Here is a 19,910-nt window from a genome sequence, read left to right on the forward strand (position 1 = left end):
AAAGCCTGGGTCTGATCAAATCAAATCAATTTATTCGGCCATGACAGAAACAAAAAGGGCTATTCTTGGAAAACTAGATCTGCCTTCTTCTGTAAAGTGGGGGGGGGGGGGGCGGGGACAGGGACGACCAACCAACCTGTCCAATGATTCTACCCAAAAGAGCCCAAATGCCTTGCCCTTCATTTCGCAGTTTTCCATTCATATTTTGTAGCTCTTCCAAGGACTCACACAGCTGAAAAGTTACAGAAAAAAAAAACAGGAATAAAAATTTATTAAGAGTTATTTAATAAAATTTATTCAACCTCTTACTTATCTAGGGTGCATTAGTTTACTGTGGGATTAAAAAAAAAAAAGAAACTCATATCAATATAGCTGAGATCAGTGCAACCATTCAGTAATATAACAGAACTAAATCAAAAACCAGGGCAGCCACTTGTTTTGTAAAGATTTGAAACATTTCAGCATGCAAATAAGGTTTCACAAAGTCAAGTAGAGAGCAAAACAAAAATACAGCAACATCTTATATATGTTGTCCACACTACTTAAGCAGCAAGATTAACAAGTGAACATATAAATTGATTAAAACTGTGTCTTGCCATATTAAAGAACACCCACTCACACTCACAGAAAGAGATAAAATGTATTAAAGGACATGAGCAAAAAGAAAGTGTTTTTTTTCCTTCTGTAACTGTTAGTTCCCACTCAGAAGCCCCATGCACAATGTTAAAAAGCTCCATGCACAATTTCCTTTTCCTTTATCATCTCTGCATAGTTCACAAGGATCTCCTGCTACATTTTCCATATGTTCTCATTTAAAACACACACATTTTAAGAATTAGAAGCTACACCATTTTTTGTCATCATTAACCATCACTTGATAGGTTGCTGAATTCGGCAAGAATTGCAGCATGTCATTTGTCATAAAAAGTACAGTATTTCTACGTTTCAAAATATTTAAATATTAAAAAATCATTATTATTTAGTAAAAAAGCAGAAAATTCCTTTTTAACCATGATGATGAATTAAAAATTACACGAGCAACATTTTGGGGGAGCAATGCGATAATTTATGGACCACAAATTTGTTATACTCAAAAGAAACATGCAGAAGACACTATAGGTGTGTGAATACTGATTATTTCCACCCAAAAAATTAGTCAAGTCATTAAACCTAGGATGAACACAAGTAGAGTTGGAACTGACACAAATAAATAACACTTGAAGTATCCTAGATTGCCAGTTATCAAGTAGGGCTCCAAAGAACCAAGCAGGTTCAAATAGAACGTTGAATTAGACACAAGCAAAACAAACAAAAAAAAAAAGAGAGAGAGAGAGAAAGAGAAAGAGGGAGGGAGGGAAGAGTCAAACTCCGTTGACTCGAAGTCTCAAGCGAAATACATACAAAGAAGGAAAAAAAGAAGGACCTTATGACACAGGTTGACTCCTGAGAGGGACCTGTCTGTCCATGTACTGGAGCTCTCAGAAGGATCAGTTAAAGAGTTTGTGTCCAGTCAACACAGAACATTTCAGAAGTTGATTCCACTTGTATGAGGGAAGACAGACTACTGAATATTTTCAAAAGAAGAAATATGTTTTTAAGTATTACTTTTAAAGAAGCAATAGTGTGCAGCTTTCCAAAGACATTTTCTTTCATGGAAAGAAAAATGCTATCAAAGTTAACAGCAGCAATACTAAAACAGCACAATGGTTTATTATCCCTTTTATTTCACCTTGTTATACTCCACATGAAGCTTTTCTTGCTCATTTTCTAATTTATCCTTGATATTCTTCTGTTCAGCCATATTCTCCTGGATTTGAATCATGCGCATATTTCTCTCTATTGAAAAGAAAATCGCATTATTTCTTATTCTTGAATATATATTTTTAAGTTTTATGCACTAAAAAAAAGCAATAGAAAGTATAAAACTATAACTATACAAAGACACAAAACTGGCCTACTGGTTTATGACACAGACTGAGTAGAATGAACAGTCATAACATTTACATTTTGCTGCATAAATATTGCAGTTGTTTAAATTATGAGCTTTGATCTAGCAAACAGTCATGAAGTTGTGCTATTCCACATAGAAATGGAGGAGGATTTAAAGAAAAAAACAGTATACCAAAAGGTATCTGAGCTTCTATTCCCCCCGTTAAATAAGATAGTTTAGTCTCCTATTTATATTTGAAAGATTTTATTCTTTTCTGAAATGTCTTTTTAAAAAAATAACTGTGTAAATAGAGATACCAAGCACTTAAATAACTGACATAAAACAAAGTCATAATTCACATTTATCTATTAGTAACAACCAAACACAAGTAAAATAAAAAAGCCAATAAATTAGTACAGCTCAGTGTAGCAAAGTGACATTTTTTCATTGAGAAAAATAAGCCATTTTCACCCTTACCAAGGTAATAATTCACAAAGTCAGCAGTGAGAGCTGGTTGTTTATGTTTTCTTCTTCCATCAACACTGGAACTAGTATCTGAAGTATCCACTGGGAAAATGTCTGTACTAATTCCCATCAACTCGGCCTTGCGCATGAGCTTGCGAATCGCTGAAGCGCTGCTGGTGAGTGGTCGCGGCAGCTTCTCCCTGGGAACCCAGGCCTGTGGCCTGGTGGTGCGGGCCAGCTCTGCCTTGGCACGGTACTGCTGGAGCCTGGCGTTGATTCGAGCCTGCAGTAAAGAATTCCACATATTAAAAACATAAAAGGAACAATCTGAAATTAGTTTTAAGTTATAATTTGGAATGCATCCACGTTTTATTTTCATTTCAAAAGCCACACAGTCTAATCAATGCCGTTTTCACTCCAGAACTCTACAACTGAAGAAACAGCCATTAAAAACAGACATTTCATTTTACTTCAAAATGCATACACAAATTACATTATCCTTTCACTAGGTTCTGGAGCTATGCACACGTTTCTTGATGAGATCTCCCCACCAATGAAAATAGCAGAGATGACTGCTGGCTTTCAGACAACCCCTTCTAATGATAATTTGATGGGACTGTGAAAACTCACTACTGGAAAAAGCCTTGGTTGACCTATCATAAATACATTTAGATACATTTTAAATTGTTATTTATGTGAGCAATAACAGTTGATGAGGAGTACTTTTGCCATATTTGACATAATTTCATAGGAACTCCTTTCTCAATGCCACTTCTCCTTATAAATGTTAAACTTGCTAATTATAATTTGTCAAAAGCACAACCCAAACAGAAGTAAAGTAGACAAGAGAAGCTCACAATATATATTGTTGATGACATCTGCATATTTGGGAGCATCTGGGAGATTTACCCCAGAAGATCAAGCTGTTACTGACAGTTGGAAAATACTGTCTTGAGGGGACTCTATGGAGTGGCAATTCTGGCAGAAAATGACATCAACATACAAACTTTCAGAGGCAAAATTCCAGCTGACTATCAGCTAGAAGTTGTTTACTTGCCTGCACAAAGAAGAAACTAAACTAATGTGACTGCCCCACCATATGGTGTGAGATACTCCTGAGACAAAAGCAAAAAAGCGTGCATATATATACACGCTATGGTTAAGGAACATCTCTGATTCCAAACGGAATCCTTGAAGGTAATATTGCAGATAGTTTAACACATTACCTTACTAGGTCTTGAACACTAATGATCAAGAAACATGGCAAATGTGACATATAGTTCAGCTCTGACCCCAATGGCTTTTCTCTTGGACCCACAGTAGCAGGCATCAGTCACCACTTCGCTTTATTCTCCACTGGAAGGACCAAAGATGGCTCAAAGCTTCTTTACTGATTACATGCTCAATTCTGAGACCTTTGAGGTCATTTAAGATGTCATACAACTTTACAGCCTGAGCCTTATTGCAGGAATAGATAACAGATTAAAATGACTAATGTCTAAATGGAATCCTCAACTTAAGTTACTTGGATTTAAGCAATTTTCAAGTATATAATTTGCTCAAGGAATGTACATTTCTTTTATTAATATTTTAATAGAGTATTTCAACATAGAACATCTTTCAAGAATCAGTAACAGTCCTAGACTGCTTTGTTATTACACTCTTTAGAGGGATTTACTTTCTTGGGCCACACCATTGTCTCAGTTCTTCCTGTCTGAACTACAAGACATCAAATATCCTTTGTTGTACAACTGTATACTTATTTATGTTAGGTCAATGTTTATAAATCTTACTCAAGCCAAAAAAATCCTCTGGCAATGAGTTGTTGTATGTCCATATATATATGCACACACTACAGATATATATAAATATGTATATACATATATAAATATGTATATATTTACTTCTTAATCCTTTTTTTTTCCCCAGACTAAGCTGTCTCAAGATCCTTATTTCTCAGATAAAATCCTTATTTAACAAAAAATGGTTGAACTTACTGATGGGATTTTAACTTCCTCATGCAGACAACATATGGTAAGGTAAGGGGTGAATTTAGACACACTCTGTGTCAACTCTCCACTCAGACATTTCTAGTATGTATTAAGTATCCCTTACAGTTTTGCACTTTAATGACACAGAAACCACTCAAAGACAAATATTTCATAAAATCTCAGTACATACAACTGGACATGGATATATATTTTTCAAGTTTCCAATTTGTTTTCACCTACATAAACTCAGACATACACACAATACTAATGAAAATTCATACAACACCAAAGCCATCAATAGTGAAAACAAGTGGTTGCACAAAATGTACACAAGTTACTATGTTTGTAACAAGGTGCCTATGACACCATGTCAAGTAACTCTACCTGCAGTTTTCAGCATTCATTCTTTCCATTTCAAAACATTTAATCCAAATAATTTAGATTAAATAACTGCAGGGTCTTGGTTTGGGGGAAAGAGAAGGAAGAAAGAGAAATGCTAGGAACTTATCAGCATTATCATCAGTGTACAATATATGCCTGAAAGCAGAGCTAATAAGCCCTGTTATACCCAAACTGATTCTGCACAATGAGCACTTACCATTATGTTGGGTAGCATTCATATCATTGTGATGGCTCCCCTACACAGGTGCATTTTGATGCAATTGAGAGCTAAGTGTACTCAGTAAGAATTATGAAACCAGTTTTAAATCAAGTTCAATACTCCACAGAAATACTTTATTCAAAATGCTTCTACGATAAGTTTCCTCATGCTCAAAATCATTCTCAACAGCACAGCTAATTTTCAAATAATGTTCTCTTCTCCTATTCAAAAATCTTTGCCAAACTAGAAAGGTATGATTTTTTTAAAAATTAAAAGTTTGATATTATGGAAATTTATTTTCCAATCATCACACTACAATTTTGAGGTCAGAAAAAAAGCAGTTACTTCTCTCCCATAAATGACATCCATTATTTACAGCACCTGCTAATTGCTACAACAGATTAGACAGGATTCATTCAGATAACAAGATGTTTTTCTACACAGGTCTGTTTTTTACATGGAATGCAGTTCAGTCTAAGCAGTGAAGCAAACTGTGCTATAAATTCTTCAGAATCAGAAAAATAATAACGAACACACATCGAAACATATGAAAGTACACAGATTCCCTCAGAGGGACTGAAATCTTGATATCAACAGGACATTTATCGCTTCAGGCAATACTTTAGTCAAGTTAAACTCTTCTGCCAAGTTCAAGATATTAAAGGAAAGAAGTAATACTGATCTTAGATGTAGAAATATGCCTAATTTTTTGTTTGGCTGTCTTTTTTTCCTAAGAACCTTGAAGAAAATATTAAACAAAATCTATGAATTACAATGGAAAAGTAATTACAAACTTTTTGCCTCAAAACCAAAGTAATATTTTTCAATTCAGACAAGCATAGATATCCATATTTGATATTTATTGAAATATGCAATATACATATATATTTGAGAATTGTTCTTAGACACTAAAACCTACAAATAGTTAACTGTATTGTTAAATGACCATGAACTATCAATATATTTCACATTTAATTTTCTACTATAATAACATTTTTCCATTGTCTTTATTTCTGTCTTGTTTAGCATGGATGATTAAACAGAGGCACTTGTGTCATGAATACAATACCTGAGCTTCTGGTGAAAGCTGCTTTTCTCTTTCCTGCAAGGACATTTTACAGTAAGACTGTAATGCCAAGTAGTTCTTCCGCTTCCATTTTCTGTCTAACCTGTCCGCATGCTGTTTACAATAAGCAAAAAAAGGGTCAGCTATATCCTGTTTCAGAGAAAACAAAGGGGAAGGAACGAAAATAAAGTAAGACATATGAGGCCAAAAGGCTCTGAACAGCACAAACATTCTGACAATCAGTTCACATGTTCAAATGGACATGTTTTTAAAATAATTATTACTCTAAATCAATTTTTTCATCTTGATGCAACTTACAATATAAGCTGGTTTTACATTGTTTTTATCGCATGACCCAAAATGTTTTTAAATGCATTAACTATTTAACTCTCTACTAGTCAATCTCTGCGCTATTTTGCATCCCCAGAAAAAAAAATGCAGCCAAATAAATCTCTAAGTACAAATCCCTTTAACATATAACACGTATTGTTAATTTCCTGTTGCTTCACTGTGTCTTTTACACTATATCCTACAAGTGCATAACAAGTCTGAATAATATCAAAGGCAATATAGTTCATTTCTCAAACGTTCTTTCAACTGATTTGGTGGCTATAGCCTCACATGATTTATCATCTCTCAGATGATGGGGTTTTTTCCATTTTTCACTGTTCATTCCATCAGATATTCAGATCGTCATGGTTGTAAGTTTATAGCAACTTTTAGCACCTGCAAAACTTGCAAGCAGACCAGAAATATCTGAGCCACAAGAAGATATATGGTTTGAGAAGTTTATTTCCTTCCCAGTATATTTTCAAAAGTGTAGAAACACTCATAAATCTATAGACTAAGAAGAAAAACTTAAAGCAGTCTACCTTCATAAAGTAATAAAAATATTAATAAATTATTTGCCTACCAATTTTTCCTTTACTCCACCTATAAAACATAGACCAATAAAATCTACACAGACTTTCCTTACAAGCACATTTTATTTTGATTTAGATTTTCACAGTATGTGACAGCTTACTGCCAAAAATTAGCAGCCCCTAAAATTAGATTGTGTGAGGCCTTGATTAAAAATGTTTTGATTACAGAAAACATGTAACACTTTAGGTGGAAAGGCAAGTAAATGCATACATCTAGAAGAAATTCACACTGAGTGTTTGAAGAATCAACATTACACATAATTTATTAAGGACAATAACAATGAGGCAATGTGCTATCTTTGTATTTATCAGCTTAACTGAAGAAAGTATTTTGTGATTCCTTTATGAATCCCTTAGTGGTCCACTGTTTTCAGAAACAAAAGTGTCAAGATCAACAGTGCAAGTAATGCTTGTATTTGTGTCACCTGTGGTACTTCCTAAAGCAATAAGTTAAATTGAGCAGCTATAAACATGACAAGCTTAATCCAAATGATACATATCAGGATGAAATCGGGCAATCTAAAAGTACTTATACCGCAAAAATTAACCGGAAAGTTGGAGCTTCAAATCTAAATTGCTTTGGATCATACTACAGGGAACAACTGCTAAGAACAGATATTAAGAAATTATCAGTAAGTCAGAAATATTTGCTTTTCATTCTGATTCCCAAGATTAGTGTTACCACAAGGAAAGTCATATATCTGTACTGCAATTTGAAGAAAATACTGGAACACATGCACGAAAAAACCTGACATTAGAAATGTAGTTAATTTCTCAAAACTCCTATTTGGTACGAAACAGAGATTACTACACTACACAAACAGGTAGGTAAGTATGTCACCCTAGGTGAAGTTCACGAAACAGAGTTAGAATTCATGTCTCTATTGACTGATAGTCTCTTAAGCCAACTGCTGTGTTAACTTTATCCTTTTTTCCACTCTGTTTCACAGGCTGGACAATCTGGTGAACAAAGAGCTCTCCCTGTACAGTCTCCTTGTTACCTATTTACAAAAACTGTGTTCAGGGTCTGTGAACAAAAAAGCCACAATTTCACGTTGTCTTCATAAGCTTTCAATAGAGCTCTTTTATTCTATCCTTTCCATAGCTACCTCTTCCGCTGCTGCTTCTGAGAGGAGGCCTTCCTTCTGAGCACAGGTCACATGGAAATAAGCTCTGCACATCCCAGCATCACAACTAATGCAGACACCAGTTCTGGCAAAACGAGGATCTTCACAAAAACTGCATTCCTTTAAAAAGAATGGAAAATGCCACAGTAAATATTTCAGGTGCATTTTGATAATTTACATCTTACATATAAAACCCAAACTGGTAGGTTATTCCTGTGTGGTACAGAAACCAAATATGTTCCCAACAGTTGACATTACTTAAAGCTTCACGCTTTCTCAACCCCCACTACTGATTTAATTTTCAACAAGCAATGGTGAAGTGCTTAAACAACCTAAATGGCATGTTGGATGAATTTTTATATGACCCTCCACATCTTGCATTCCCCTTCAGAGAAACAACTAAACACCACCCAAGCAATTCAAGCACAATTAATTATATAAGGTATATATATACGTATTATATACGGTTTGATATTATAGTATCATAAAAACCAATATTCCTCAGCAAAAGTTCAATTGTTTGACAAGTTCAGAGGGCAAATAACAAAAAAAGAACAGTGCTCTGGACTGAAAAACATAGATAATTATGCAGCTATCGTTTTCATAAACAATGACTGAGTCAACGTGTGACAATGCAGAACAAATACTCAAAAATCATAAATATAAGTAAAGAAGGTTGCAATTCACTTAATTAAGGCACTATGGCTTCAGATATGTGCATTCTAGGCACAGTCATTTGCATTACAGCAAACTGACATGCCCTAACGTGACCTGGAAAAAGCCAACAAACTTATTTTTCAGTCAGATCCATTCCTCACCACAATTTCATACCAAACAGCTGTGTCAGCAAACTAGAGTGACGAGCACACAAGCAGGAAATGGAAACACTGCTTAAGCAGTGCTGCTATCCAGTGCACAAAGATGATCTAAAATTATACAGGCATTTCTTAAGTCTCCTACTCGTTAAATAGAGAGCAAAGGTGTATATCATCTACAGAAGATACCTCCATGTATAAAGTTAAACAACAACAGAAAGGAATGGCAAGGAAAGTTCTGTGACGGAAGAACCTCAAAAGACCCACTCGTTACACTAGAAGGGCACCCTTTAGCTGAGTAGCTGCAACATGAAACAGATAAGAAATTAAGTTAAAAAGACTATTATATTAAGCTGGTTTTGCAGGGGGAAATTTAGCTAGGTAAGTTGTAACTTCCACACTTAATACAGCAAATAGCATTTATAGCTTTGCAAGACTACTGAGTCATCATCTGTACAGTTCACTTTTGCCTTACTCACAGAAAGAAAAAATGCTCAAACTCTTTGTCCTGCTCCTATACATCACTCATATTATTAAAGAGCATGATTCATTGCAACAACAGTTTGCAGGGTCTGGGGTGCTTGCTCAAAACTTTTTTTATACAAATATTTCTAAACAATGCTAAATGCCTCAGCAGGCCCATGCTCCTGATACAGGTATGTTGTACATGGGCAATCCAAAGTGTTTTAATTTATTTTATATACTGCATGTATTTTTAAAAATGCACTATATATTTTCATTTAGTATTCAACTTAACAAATTGACCCTCCAGAAAATGAAACAGACTTTGCAGAAATGAAGCGCTAGAGCTGCAGACATACAACCACCTTCCCTCACGTTAGCCTGATAGATATGTCTTCTCCACACTCCCTACATTAGCCACAGAAACAGTATTTAGCAAATTACCAAGTGCTGTCCTCTGCCCACTGCAATGGTTTTCTGCATCATTTGTTCATGATCACTTTTGATCTGGATTGAAAACATTTACATGTAAAACCATTTTAAATTTCATGACATTTTTTGGTTCATGTTGAAGGGTTCATGTTGCTTTGGATTTTTGTAAATACTGCTTTGCAGCAACCTTTTTGTATGCATTCTAGTTTATATTCATTCTAGCTTACATATAGACTCTAAGATAATTTTTACTGAATGTAGATCTGCCCCTTTCTTAATCAACTTAACCTCTCATTTCTCATCTCATAAATCCTCTTCACTTTACACTGATGTTGTCAAACTGCTTTTAAAATAAATTAGCACCTGTGTAAAAAATAGGGAAACTAGGGGAAAACAGTGACAGAAATTATGGAGAACAGTGGTAAGGAAATTGGTAAGAGAGAGGGAAGAGCAGTGGTATAACAACAATGAACAAACTTAATCTCATTTTTAGACATGAACCTCAGTGAAATTGCTATAAAAATTAAAGTTGGGAAGAGGCATGTTATTCTATTACATGTAAAAACATACAATAGAGCTACTTGTTAGCACTGTACCTCTTCTAAACTTACCTTTGCACCGTACTTTGAATAATTCATTTCAGTTAATGTTACTGGTCGCAGCTTGTCAATATCTCCAAATGCCACTCCTGGAACGTAGAGGGCACAAACAATATGGACCCACCTAACACAGCAGATAAAATTAGGTTACTGTTATCAACATTTTGATTCTGTAGTATACTCACCATTTGCAGATTTCAAAAAAAAACAAAACATGCAGATGCTAGAAGAAACATGTTTGAAGAAAAGTACATCAGAAGCAGGGACGGAGTGCCTATTTGGAATTCAGCAGCTCAGACACTGAGCCACAGAGTAAGATCTTTCAAAGCCACTGGGATTGCTCTGCCTGTCTGAATCAAGAGTTGGGCTACCATCACCTTTCTATTCTGCTGGCTTTCACATGGGGCTCCACACACTTTTCATGCAACATGAAAGGTATATGAAGATTTTGATATTACTTATAAAGCTAAGGCAGACAGACACCTTCATGATGGGGCAGGTCGTAAGAAGGGGAAGAACAAAATTACACAGGTAGTCACAGCAACTCTGAGCTCTGAGCATACAGCTATGAAGTACTTAAAACACAGCATCAGTTAGACTTTGCACTGTTAGTTACATCTGTTAGTATCATCAAAACTAACTGGTCTTAAACAATGTGGATAAGACCTACATTCAGTAATAAACACATCTGGGTGGTATTATAGAAAGGCCTATCTGAAACTCAGGTGAACAGACTGTCACTTAGTTGGACTCTTCTTCACTGGCCATAAACAAACTGCAGAGCAGTAAGTCTAAATCTTCAGCCCGGAAGGGCAGAAAATGAGACAGCATGAATTTGGACCTCAGTGTCCAGTAATTAAATACCACACAATGGTAAAGGCTTCAGCTTGAAGTCTGCCTTTGACAGACATCTTTCTAATCTCCTGAAACTCTCAGCTACCAAAACTGAGCCTTGCAGCAAAAGACAAATCTTCTTCTTCTTCATGTAATGAACACTTTCTTGAAGATCCAACTCTCATTGTCACAAACCATCAGTTAGGGACACTCAAAATCTGTCCTGCACAGACAGTATGCATGACTCAAATTAACTAAGACAAATTACTTCAAATAATCTTTCAATTTCATCAAAATTCTGCAACTATTTGCTACACTTTGCTAAAACACCAGGTGGGAGCAAACTGTGATAGACAAAAGGTCAAGATTGCTATTTTTTGTTATCTTAAAATATTCAAGAAAATGGCCTTACCATTGTAGAGATATGTAGCTATCACCTTGAACCTACAAGCTCCTCAATGCTCATGTCAATCATGACATGGATACAATCATGACATAGGGACTTCAGAGGTAACCAAGCTGAAATATCCTGTGTTTGACTCTTAGCAAGTATGTTAATTCAGCACTTTACGATCTTACCAGTCATTAATATTTAACAGTAAATATGTCACTAGTGAAGACTAAAACTCCTTTCTGTTCTATTCTAATCAAATAATAAAATCTACTCCCTGTATTCAAGAAGACTCATGATGATATGAGAAACACTTCTTCCCTTGGCCCTTTCACCAGGATTTCAGTATAGACCTGTTACCACTTACTCAAATCCATATCTATGCTGCTGTGCTCTTTTTTTCCAATCTTCTAGCACTGTTTAGCCTATCTCTTCTCCTTCCTCTTTCCTTTGTATGTCAATCTAAAAATTCAGTTCAAATCTAAAAAATTCAATTCGACCAGAGCAGTAACATTCAGAGTTCAGGTGCACTTAAAACAGCATGTTTATTAATCTGTTATTAACTAGATGTCTACAAATGAGAGAAATACCGAAGCTGATGATTATACTATTCAGGAGCTATATGTAGCCCTGATTTCCCATGTTTCCCAAAGCAGCATGCTTCTCATCAATGGTCCTTAGACCTACAATGCTGGAATTTATCACATTCAGATTTATTAAGTTTCGCACTAATTATTTATGAATCATATATCCAAACAAAATCAAAAAAAGCAAAATATGAAAGGTTCAGTAGCAAGCTCAAAAATACATATATATTCCAGTCTTTACAAAAGAAACCAACGATCTTGCAATGCACAAGGTTGGTGGACCAACTTAAAAGCCATGAAGTCGCATCACTCTATAAGAAACTTCTCAGTAAACCTAAAATAAGCCACAACATTGACTGATCCATAGTACCATATTTGACAAGACTCTTTTCACCTGTGTATTTGAAAACAAGTTTTTACCCTACAGTTAAATTACTCAGGTTTGAGAAGCTAAGTGGTAAATTCCCTTTAAAACACAAAAACTTAAACCAATGAGAATAATGTATATCCCAAATCCACATTTACATGCAAGAACTGCATTGCTTTGTCTGCACAGATTTTTGTCTGCACAAAATGATTTGGTCACAGCACTTTAACAACTGGAAGATGCAAAGAAAATTTAAAGTTTAAAGATGAGTTACAACCTTGTCTGTAAATAACTAAGTACAAATATGACAGCCTGCTAGCTGCCAGAGAACAAGCTGAGATACTCAAGCGTTCTGCCAAACTTCTTGCTGCTCAGAAAAGGAGTACAGCTCATTACAGGTTTTATTACAGTATAAACACTCCAGCATGCCAGCACAACCTCATAACTTAATACAATGCTATATGCAAAAAATAAGATTCTTCTTATTAGTATATGGAAAATACATTTCCTGTCTGACTCCTCACTTATCCAATGGAGGCACAAGATATTCCTGTGGGGGAGCAATGGAGCACTTCTGCCCTTCCACACTGTATCAGGAAGTGGCAATAGCACAGCCTAAATCACTACTATACCTTAAAGAAATGTTCTTCTATAAGAAAAAGCCTATGTATGTGCTTAAATGTGTACTTTGGTAAATATCAGACATTTACTAAAATAAACGCCTCATTTAAATGAGCATATTTTAATTGTTTGCAAAAGGGGAAAAAAAAATTTTTTAAAAGCAAAATACCACATGCAGAATGAGACCTGTAACCTTGAGCTAAAGAGACTGCTTATTTGTAAATAAAAAAAATCTGAATTCAGTAGGGCTTCCTTTCTATACTCTTCCTTCAATTTAAAATGCGTAATATAGAACAAATCTTTATAAGCTGAAGTTACATATCTCCACAATTACTATTCTTAACAAAAATCCAAGGTTCTGGTTGGAGATTTTTGATAGTAAGTTTTAATACAGACTCCTAAATGTACCCTCCAAAGTTCAATATGAAGATACACATCTTCTACAAGCAGCTGCTTTCTCAATTTAATTTGCACAGTCTTTTCATGCTTCACTGGTGTATTGAATGCTGCTGCACTCTGTAGGAGTTTATCTATGATAAACCCAACAGCTGGCTGCTTGCTTCATACTGACCTTCTCAAAATGTTTTAGTGCATGTCACCCAAGTATTGCAGTATTACAGATTTAAACTGCCATTTCAGTGTGATTGGCACACAAGTGCCTCATTTCTTTAACCACCTATATGTGAACTCAGACCTGAATCTTTATTAAAAAACATACACGAGTCAGTCAAGTTCACAGCTGAAGAAGTTTCAGCTGCTTTTAATACCAGTTCTAAATATTTTCCTGCTCATTTATTTAGCTGCACACGTTTTAGAAGCTTGTAATTAAGACAAATTGGGTAATCAAAGAAGAATAATCTTCCTTGTTACTCTACCATCCATTTAGCTTGGAGCAATGATGACAGATGTTGATTAGGGAAGAAGAAAAACTCCGTACCAAAACAAGGACAGAATTTATATTTTTGGATAATAGCATTTTGAGAAGTAAAATTTCATAAATTCATATTTATACTTGTGATACTGTGAGGTTAATGTGAAAAGGCTTCTGCTGAGAAATTAAGCACCTCATTATTCTAATGATTCACCTTTCATGTAGGAAGAGAGAAGTTATTCCAACTTGATTATGAAGAGAAACTGAATAGGTTTGGTTTGCGTAGTTTCCAGCACTGATGCATATGAAGAATTTATTTTAAAAAGGTTGTAAGGGGATGAAGAGTAATGGTGAGTTAAAGGAATCTTGATTCAGTAATCTCTTCCTGTGAATATTGCAAGAAAAGCACTGAACTGGGTTGCAGTTTACTGAGTACAATGAAAACACCATGGATACTGCCCCAAGACACTATCCATCATCTACACTGTCCTGTCCCCCTATCCTTGAGAATTCAAATTTGTAAATAAATAATAGAAAGCATAGGAATTTTCACATATTAGTAATGTGAATTAGTAATTACTAATTGGCATTTGTTTTTTTCTAGTACATAGGCTCTATTCATCTGATAGCATTATCACATTATTTAGCAGATAAAGATACAATAACAATAAAAAATTATTGTGATAACGTCCACAATCACCAAGGCAGGCAGGTGCTTCTGCACAGACAACCAATGTCACAAAGAAAATACTTCTAGGTTAACCAAAAGCATAACACCATTTTACAAGAAGAAATTTAAGCAATTTTTAAAATGCTGACTCTAGATTCTACTAGGGTTATATGGGAAATCACATATATAGTGCTTGAATTGCTTACAGAACACAGGAATAAAAAGGTTAAATTAAAATTTGCCAGGTGATATCAAGTCTCACATTTCCTGTTACACAATTGACTTTTAGTCTTTAAAAACATTTTTTTTGCTTATAAAACTATCATTATTAAAACAACTGGGAAAAGTATAATTTGCTTAATTGTATAAAAGCTTCATAAGGGAGATGCACAGACACTCTTGAACCTAATACAGACCAGAAAACAAGGATTTGAAACCCATAAGTATTAAACAAGAAGCACTACTGCATCTATGGGATCAAAATTATTCACTATAAATCCTGACTCACTTCTGTAACATTTGTTTTTAAAAGCTTATGACAAGCTCAGTATCTGAAAGCTTTGTTTATTATCACATATCTGCAATTTATACAACCATAAAATGTACAGGAAAAGAAATTACTTGTCATGGTCTGTAAAGAAAAAAAAAAGAAGCAAAGAAAACCATGCAGCAAAAAACAGTAACATTACCCATAAATCAGACATCATCTATAATATAGTGCTCTCCTTTATTAGAGAGAATTAGTTACCATTAATATTTACTCCTTAATTTATGTGACAGGATTGGACTATGTGACAGGAATGGAAGACATCACATGAGAATTAATCTGCTTATTCTCAAATTTGACCTGAATTCCATCCTAAAACACCCACCTCTGGTTGGAAATTATCATAAGCAAAGCATATTCTCAAAAATCAATAAGATAATTTTTATAATTCAAAACAATCACAATATACTGGGTCTGTCTGAATACCTTAAGCATAATTTCAATATAATTTTTTTATGCTACTTTTTACCATTGCCTGGCATTACAGATTCAGTCCTTTGCTCTCCTAAAAAAAAAACCGTGTAACTCTCCCACTTATATCACACTTGAAAGTCAACAGACTTGAGTAGAGTCTGTACAAGGTTTAAGTTATGGAACTGTCTCCTATAGGAACTGTCTCCTACAGGAACAAACCTAATCTTTTAAATGTAAGATGACACCAAATTCAAAACATCACTTATTCAGTCTTACCTGCCTGCATCAGTCTCCTTGAAGATCCCATCCTGGTTGGGACACAATTCACAACTAGGTGTGACACCACATTTGCATGCATCACAAAACCAAGGCTCTGTGGAATTTTCTGAAGCTGAACTCATGATAGAGTCACTCTCTCCATCAACACCGTAGCAACCTACATACAGGATAAATGGAAGAGCAATATAAGAAAAGACAACTGTACAAGTAGACACTTGCCAGTTATAACTTCAGGAGGAAGAACACACATATAGATTCAGGGGAATGATATTCAGAAAAATACTGAGATACCCAAGAAAACTTAAAATATTTTTTAAAATATTATCGTTAGTGCCAAATTTACATTTTAGAGAGACTTTAATTCCAAGAAGTAATCTATTTTATGTGACTGTCTTAGATTAAAAATGAAAAACAAGAAGAAAAAGACTGTTCTACTTTATTCTTCTAGCAACACTCGGAGTTCTTCCAGACTTTCTATTAAGAAGGAAAGTAAGAAAACAAGATTTAAAGCAACCAACAAAGACTGAGAAAAACTCAATGCATTTTTTTCAAATAAATAAATATATTTCAAGTTAAATGCAACAAGCTCTTCTCTCTGAAAATTACCATTCTTTGGAGAGAAGGGGAGAGTGCTTAATTTGCTTTTTTCTCTAGAGGTTCCTTATGTCAGTAGAATCCAGTCAACAAATAAGCACTCCACTTTTCCACCTTGCATTCAGCATTCAAATCAAAGACAAGAGAACATACACATGAAATAAAAGCCACTATTTGACTACTTTTAGTTGTAGGGCTGAGCTTAAAAACGCTTCCTGTAACTTCAAAACCAACATATACTTTGTGGAGCACAGACTGACAATTCTGAGACATCACACTGGTGATTGATAAAGAATGGATTTTTTTTTAAAGCACTGTCATTTGTACCTGGTTTTAAAATATGCCTAGATTCAATCATTCAGTTTCTCCATTCCTCTTCTGTATTCTTTATGATTGTTAAGGTGCTTATGCATGCTTAATTACCAAAAATTTAGGGAAACAGTATTTTTAAAGTGATTTAGAAGCTTGTTATTTAAATTTTGCACAAGACTAAGAGCTACTGCAAATGACAAAATGGAAAATCTTAAAGCTAATCACCAGAAAACTATATTTTTGCATATCCCACACTTTGAACATTTAGCTGCTATTCAATAAAAGAAAAAATATTTCATTGTCAATACTTAAAACATAGTAGTGACTTTACCAAAAGATTAAATTCAGCTATTTGTTAAATATAGTGATCAAATCAACATTTGTACTTTCAGAGCAGGTAAATTATTGAATTCTGCAATCAAATATCAACATGATTTGTTACTGTGTTTCATTACCCGCTGGCTGTAACAAAATAGCCAACAGTGCTCTAGCTACCCTTCCAACAGAAATAGAAACCTGAGTGAATGAAATTACATAAGCAACACTATAGGAATCATTTAAGAAATATAGTCTTTCATTAAGAATGAGGCTCATCAATAAGAATTAAATAAGAAGACAGAATGTTTCTTTTCATTATAAAAAGTATTCCAGAATGAAAGGACAAGTAATGTGCAGAAGAGCATTCACAGACAAATTTCTTTAGAGACATACAAGATTGTACAGCTCACACATAAGGTAATTCCATTTTCTATTTTATAATGTGATATCACTTTAAGCAGCTTTCCAGAAAGAAATTTTTTAAGTTCTAATAACACAATCTTGATTACATGCCAGTAAATCTCCTTTTCAGCAATAACACTCATGTACAAACACACAGCCCATTGACATCATAGAGCATTAACCTTTTTAGAATTCCTTCAGACTTCCAAACACTACTCAAAATTTCTTTACATTACAGAACAATACTGTCCTTGACCCACATGGCAAAATAAAATCAGTTTCTTTCAAACACTGATGTTTCTTCAGCGACCAAAAGTAATTAGATTTGCTTTTCTAACCTAAGTGCCATCAGTCTGCTAAAATCAGAATGATGACTTCCCCAAACTGTCTTACTTCATTCTGAAATAGCTGCCTTACTATACTTATCAGTCATTTATACCTGACTATTTTTTATCCTTTTTCCTAGAAAATTACACAAATGTAATGCAATTATTTCCATCCTTACCGTATGTGTTAAACGTGATTTCTATATAATTCAAATCTAGATCCTTTTCTACAGTAAGAAGTAAAAAAAAAGAAATCGTCCATAATTTTAACTCGATCTTTTTGTCCCAATTTGTATATAAAACTTAGTGACAGTTTTAAAGAGTTTAAGATCTCTGACAGAGAAGGAGGCATTTACTCCTTCCTTAATTGCAAAAGCTAAACACAATACTGTTACAACCAGCAAAAGGGGTGGTCCTTAGCTGGAGAAAACAGACTAGATTACCCTCAATCATTGCTGATAAATGTCTGGAGTTTACTTTCTAGGAATAGTTCGGACTAATGTATATAAACAACGAAACAAAACTCAGTTTTGTGAACAATACTTTCAAACAGGTAATTAGGTAGTGCTCCCTAAATACTTTCTATTCAAGTCTTGGGACCCAACAGCTGAAGCCTAAATTTGATCTAATGATACTCACTACAATGAAGAGTTAAGTCTCAAAATTTAGTAGAAACCACTTGTTAAGGATATGCAAGTATTTTAACTCAGAATTTTTCTTATGTTTGTTGAAAAGAGTCATTTGCTACTTTTGGGTTGTTAAGTGATAACAGAAATCAAAGGAGAGATCAAATTTCATCAATGTAATTTGATGACATCAATGACATCTAGCACAATCATAGTATTCCTTAAGATTTAGATGCCAAGTGTGTACAGGAGCAGATGTAATATTTGTTTTTCAGACGTACAAGGAACTAAAACCCCACTTCATATCACTTCAATTGAGATAGGAAGGCAAAAGCAGTTTCAGAACAAAACCTTATTGTAGAAATATATCCATTTTGTTAAAAGTTTGAATTTCATTCCAAGTATATTTGAAACAATAAAAAGTTAAGATCATTACAGCATTCACCTGGGATGTGGAAGACTCTGAAGTCTCTGCCCAGTCAAAAACAGAGCAAGCACATTAATCTATTCTCCCATAATCAGTGCTGTCATCACGTGTGCTAGTTATCCCAGAATAACTAACTCAGTCTCTTCTGCAAGTTGCATCACTTCTATATATAAACGTTATAGTATTTATTGTACTACATGTCTACTAATTCTGCAGCCTAACTGCAGCAGGTCAAAATTGTTCCAACATACCAGGAAACAAAAAAACTTCAATATCTTATAGTTTTTCAAGAAATATATTTTCTGAGTATTAACTAGCAACCATAATGAAAACCCACTCCATATTCTGACTTTATTTCTTCTCTTGTAATCACAAATTGCAATCGAAAATGCCAGCAAAAAAAGTAGTTTGGTCAGATTAACACGACATTTTTAAATAATATAATGCTGTGAACACCTTGTCAAAATCTAGAATTGTAGATAAACAGATTATCAAATACATTCAAGCAAGAAAACGCAATTAATTAACGCTAATGAAAAAGATGAACTCTGTGCTTTTAGCAATTTCAAGTACCTTTATAATAATCATGCTAAGGGATTAATATTTCCCTTATTTCCCCTTTAAAAATGAGGAAAAAAGGTGTTTTCTACTGCATGGTTTTAACTGACTTTTTATGTGTTAAATAAGACCTGCAGTACAAAAGGCACTTGATATAAAATCTAAATGCATTTTTGTCCAAATCTATCAAAAAAGTTACAATATGAAGATGAAGAGTTCTGAGGTTTTAAAAACAGCTGTATTTTCATATTCTTACCACAGGAATATTCTTTCATCTATAACAGACAAATACCTCTATAAATATATCAGTTTAGGATCCTTAAAAATGCTGAATACAACAATGGTTTAACTTACT

The 19,910-nt window shown here is 34.3% G+C and overlaps 1 protein-coding gene across 5 annotated transcripts in view; it reads right to left on the reverse strand.

Moving 5' to 3' along the window:
• PHF14 (PHD finger protein 14) overlaps positions 1–19,910 on the reverse strand; it is a 362,909-nt gene that overhangs the window by 319,046 nt on the left and 23,953 nt on the right. For all 5 annotated transcript variants that reach the window (XM_051786021.1, XM_051786020.1, XM_051786018.1 and 2 more), the window contains exons 5-11: positions 15,990–16,149; positions 10,424–10,535; positions 8,086–8,223; positions 6,057–6,203; positions 2,408–2,678; positions 1,730–1,836; positions 137–232 (exon numbers count right to left, since the gene is read on the reverse strand). In XM_051786021.1, the coding sequence (XP_051641981.1) occupies positions 137–232; positions 1,730–1,836; positions 2,408–2,678; positions 6,057–6,203; positions 8,086–8,223; positions 10,424–10,535; positions 15,990–16,149 (1,031 nt within the window). The remainder of the gene's footprint in view (positions 1–136; positions 233–1,729; positions 1,837–2,407; positions 2,679–6,056; positions 6,204–8,085; positions 8,224–10,423; positions 10,536–15,989; positions 16,150–19,910) is intronic.

The sequence above is a fragment of the Manacus candei genome, unplaced genomic scaffold (assembly GCF_025592945.1).
Source record: "Manacus candei isolate 608988 ecotype Guabito, Panama unplaced genomic scaffold, ASM2559294v1 h1tg000021l, whole genome shotgun sequence".
In the NCBI taxonomy this organism is placed as follows: domain Eukaryota; kingdom Metazoa; phylum Chordata; class Aves; order Passeriformes; family Pipridae; genus Manacus; species Manacus candei.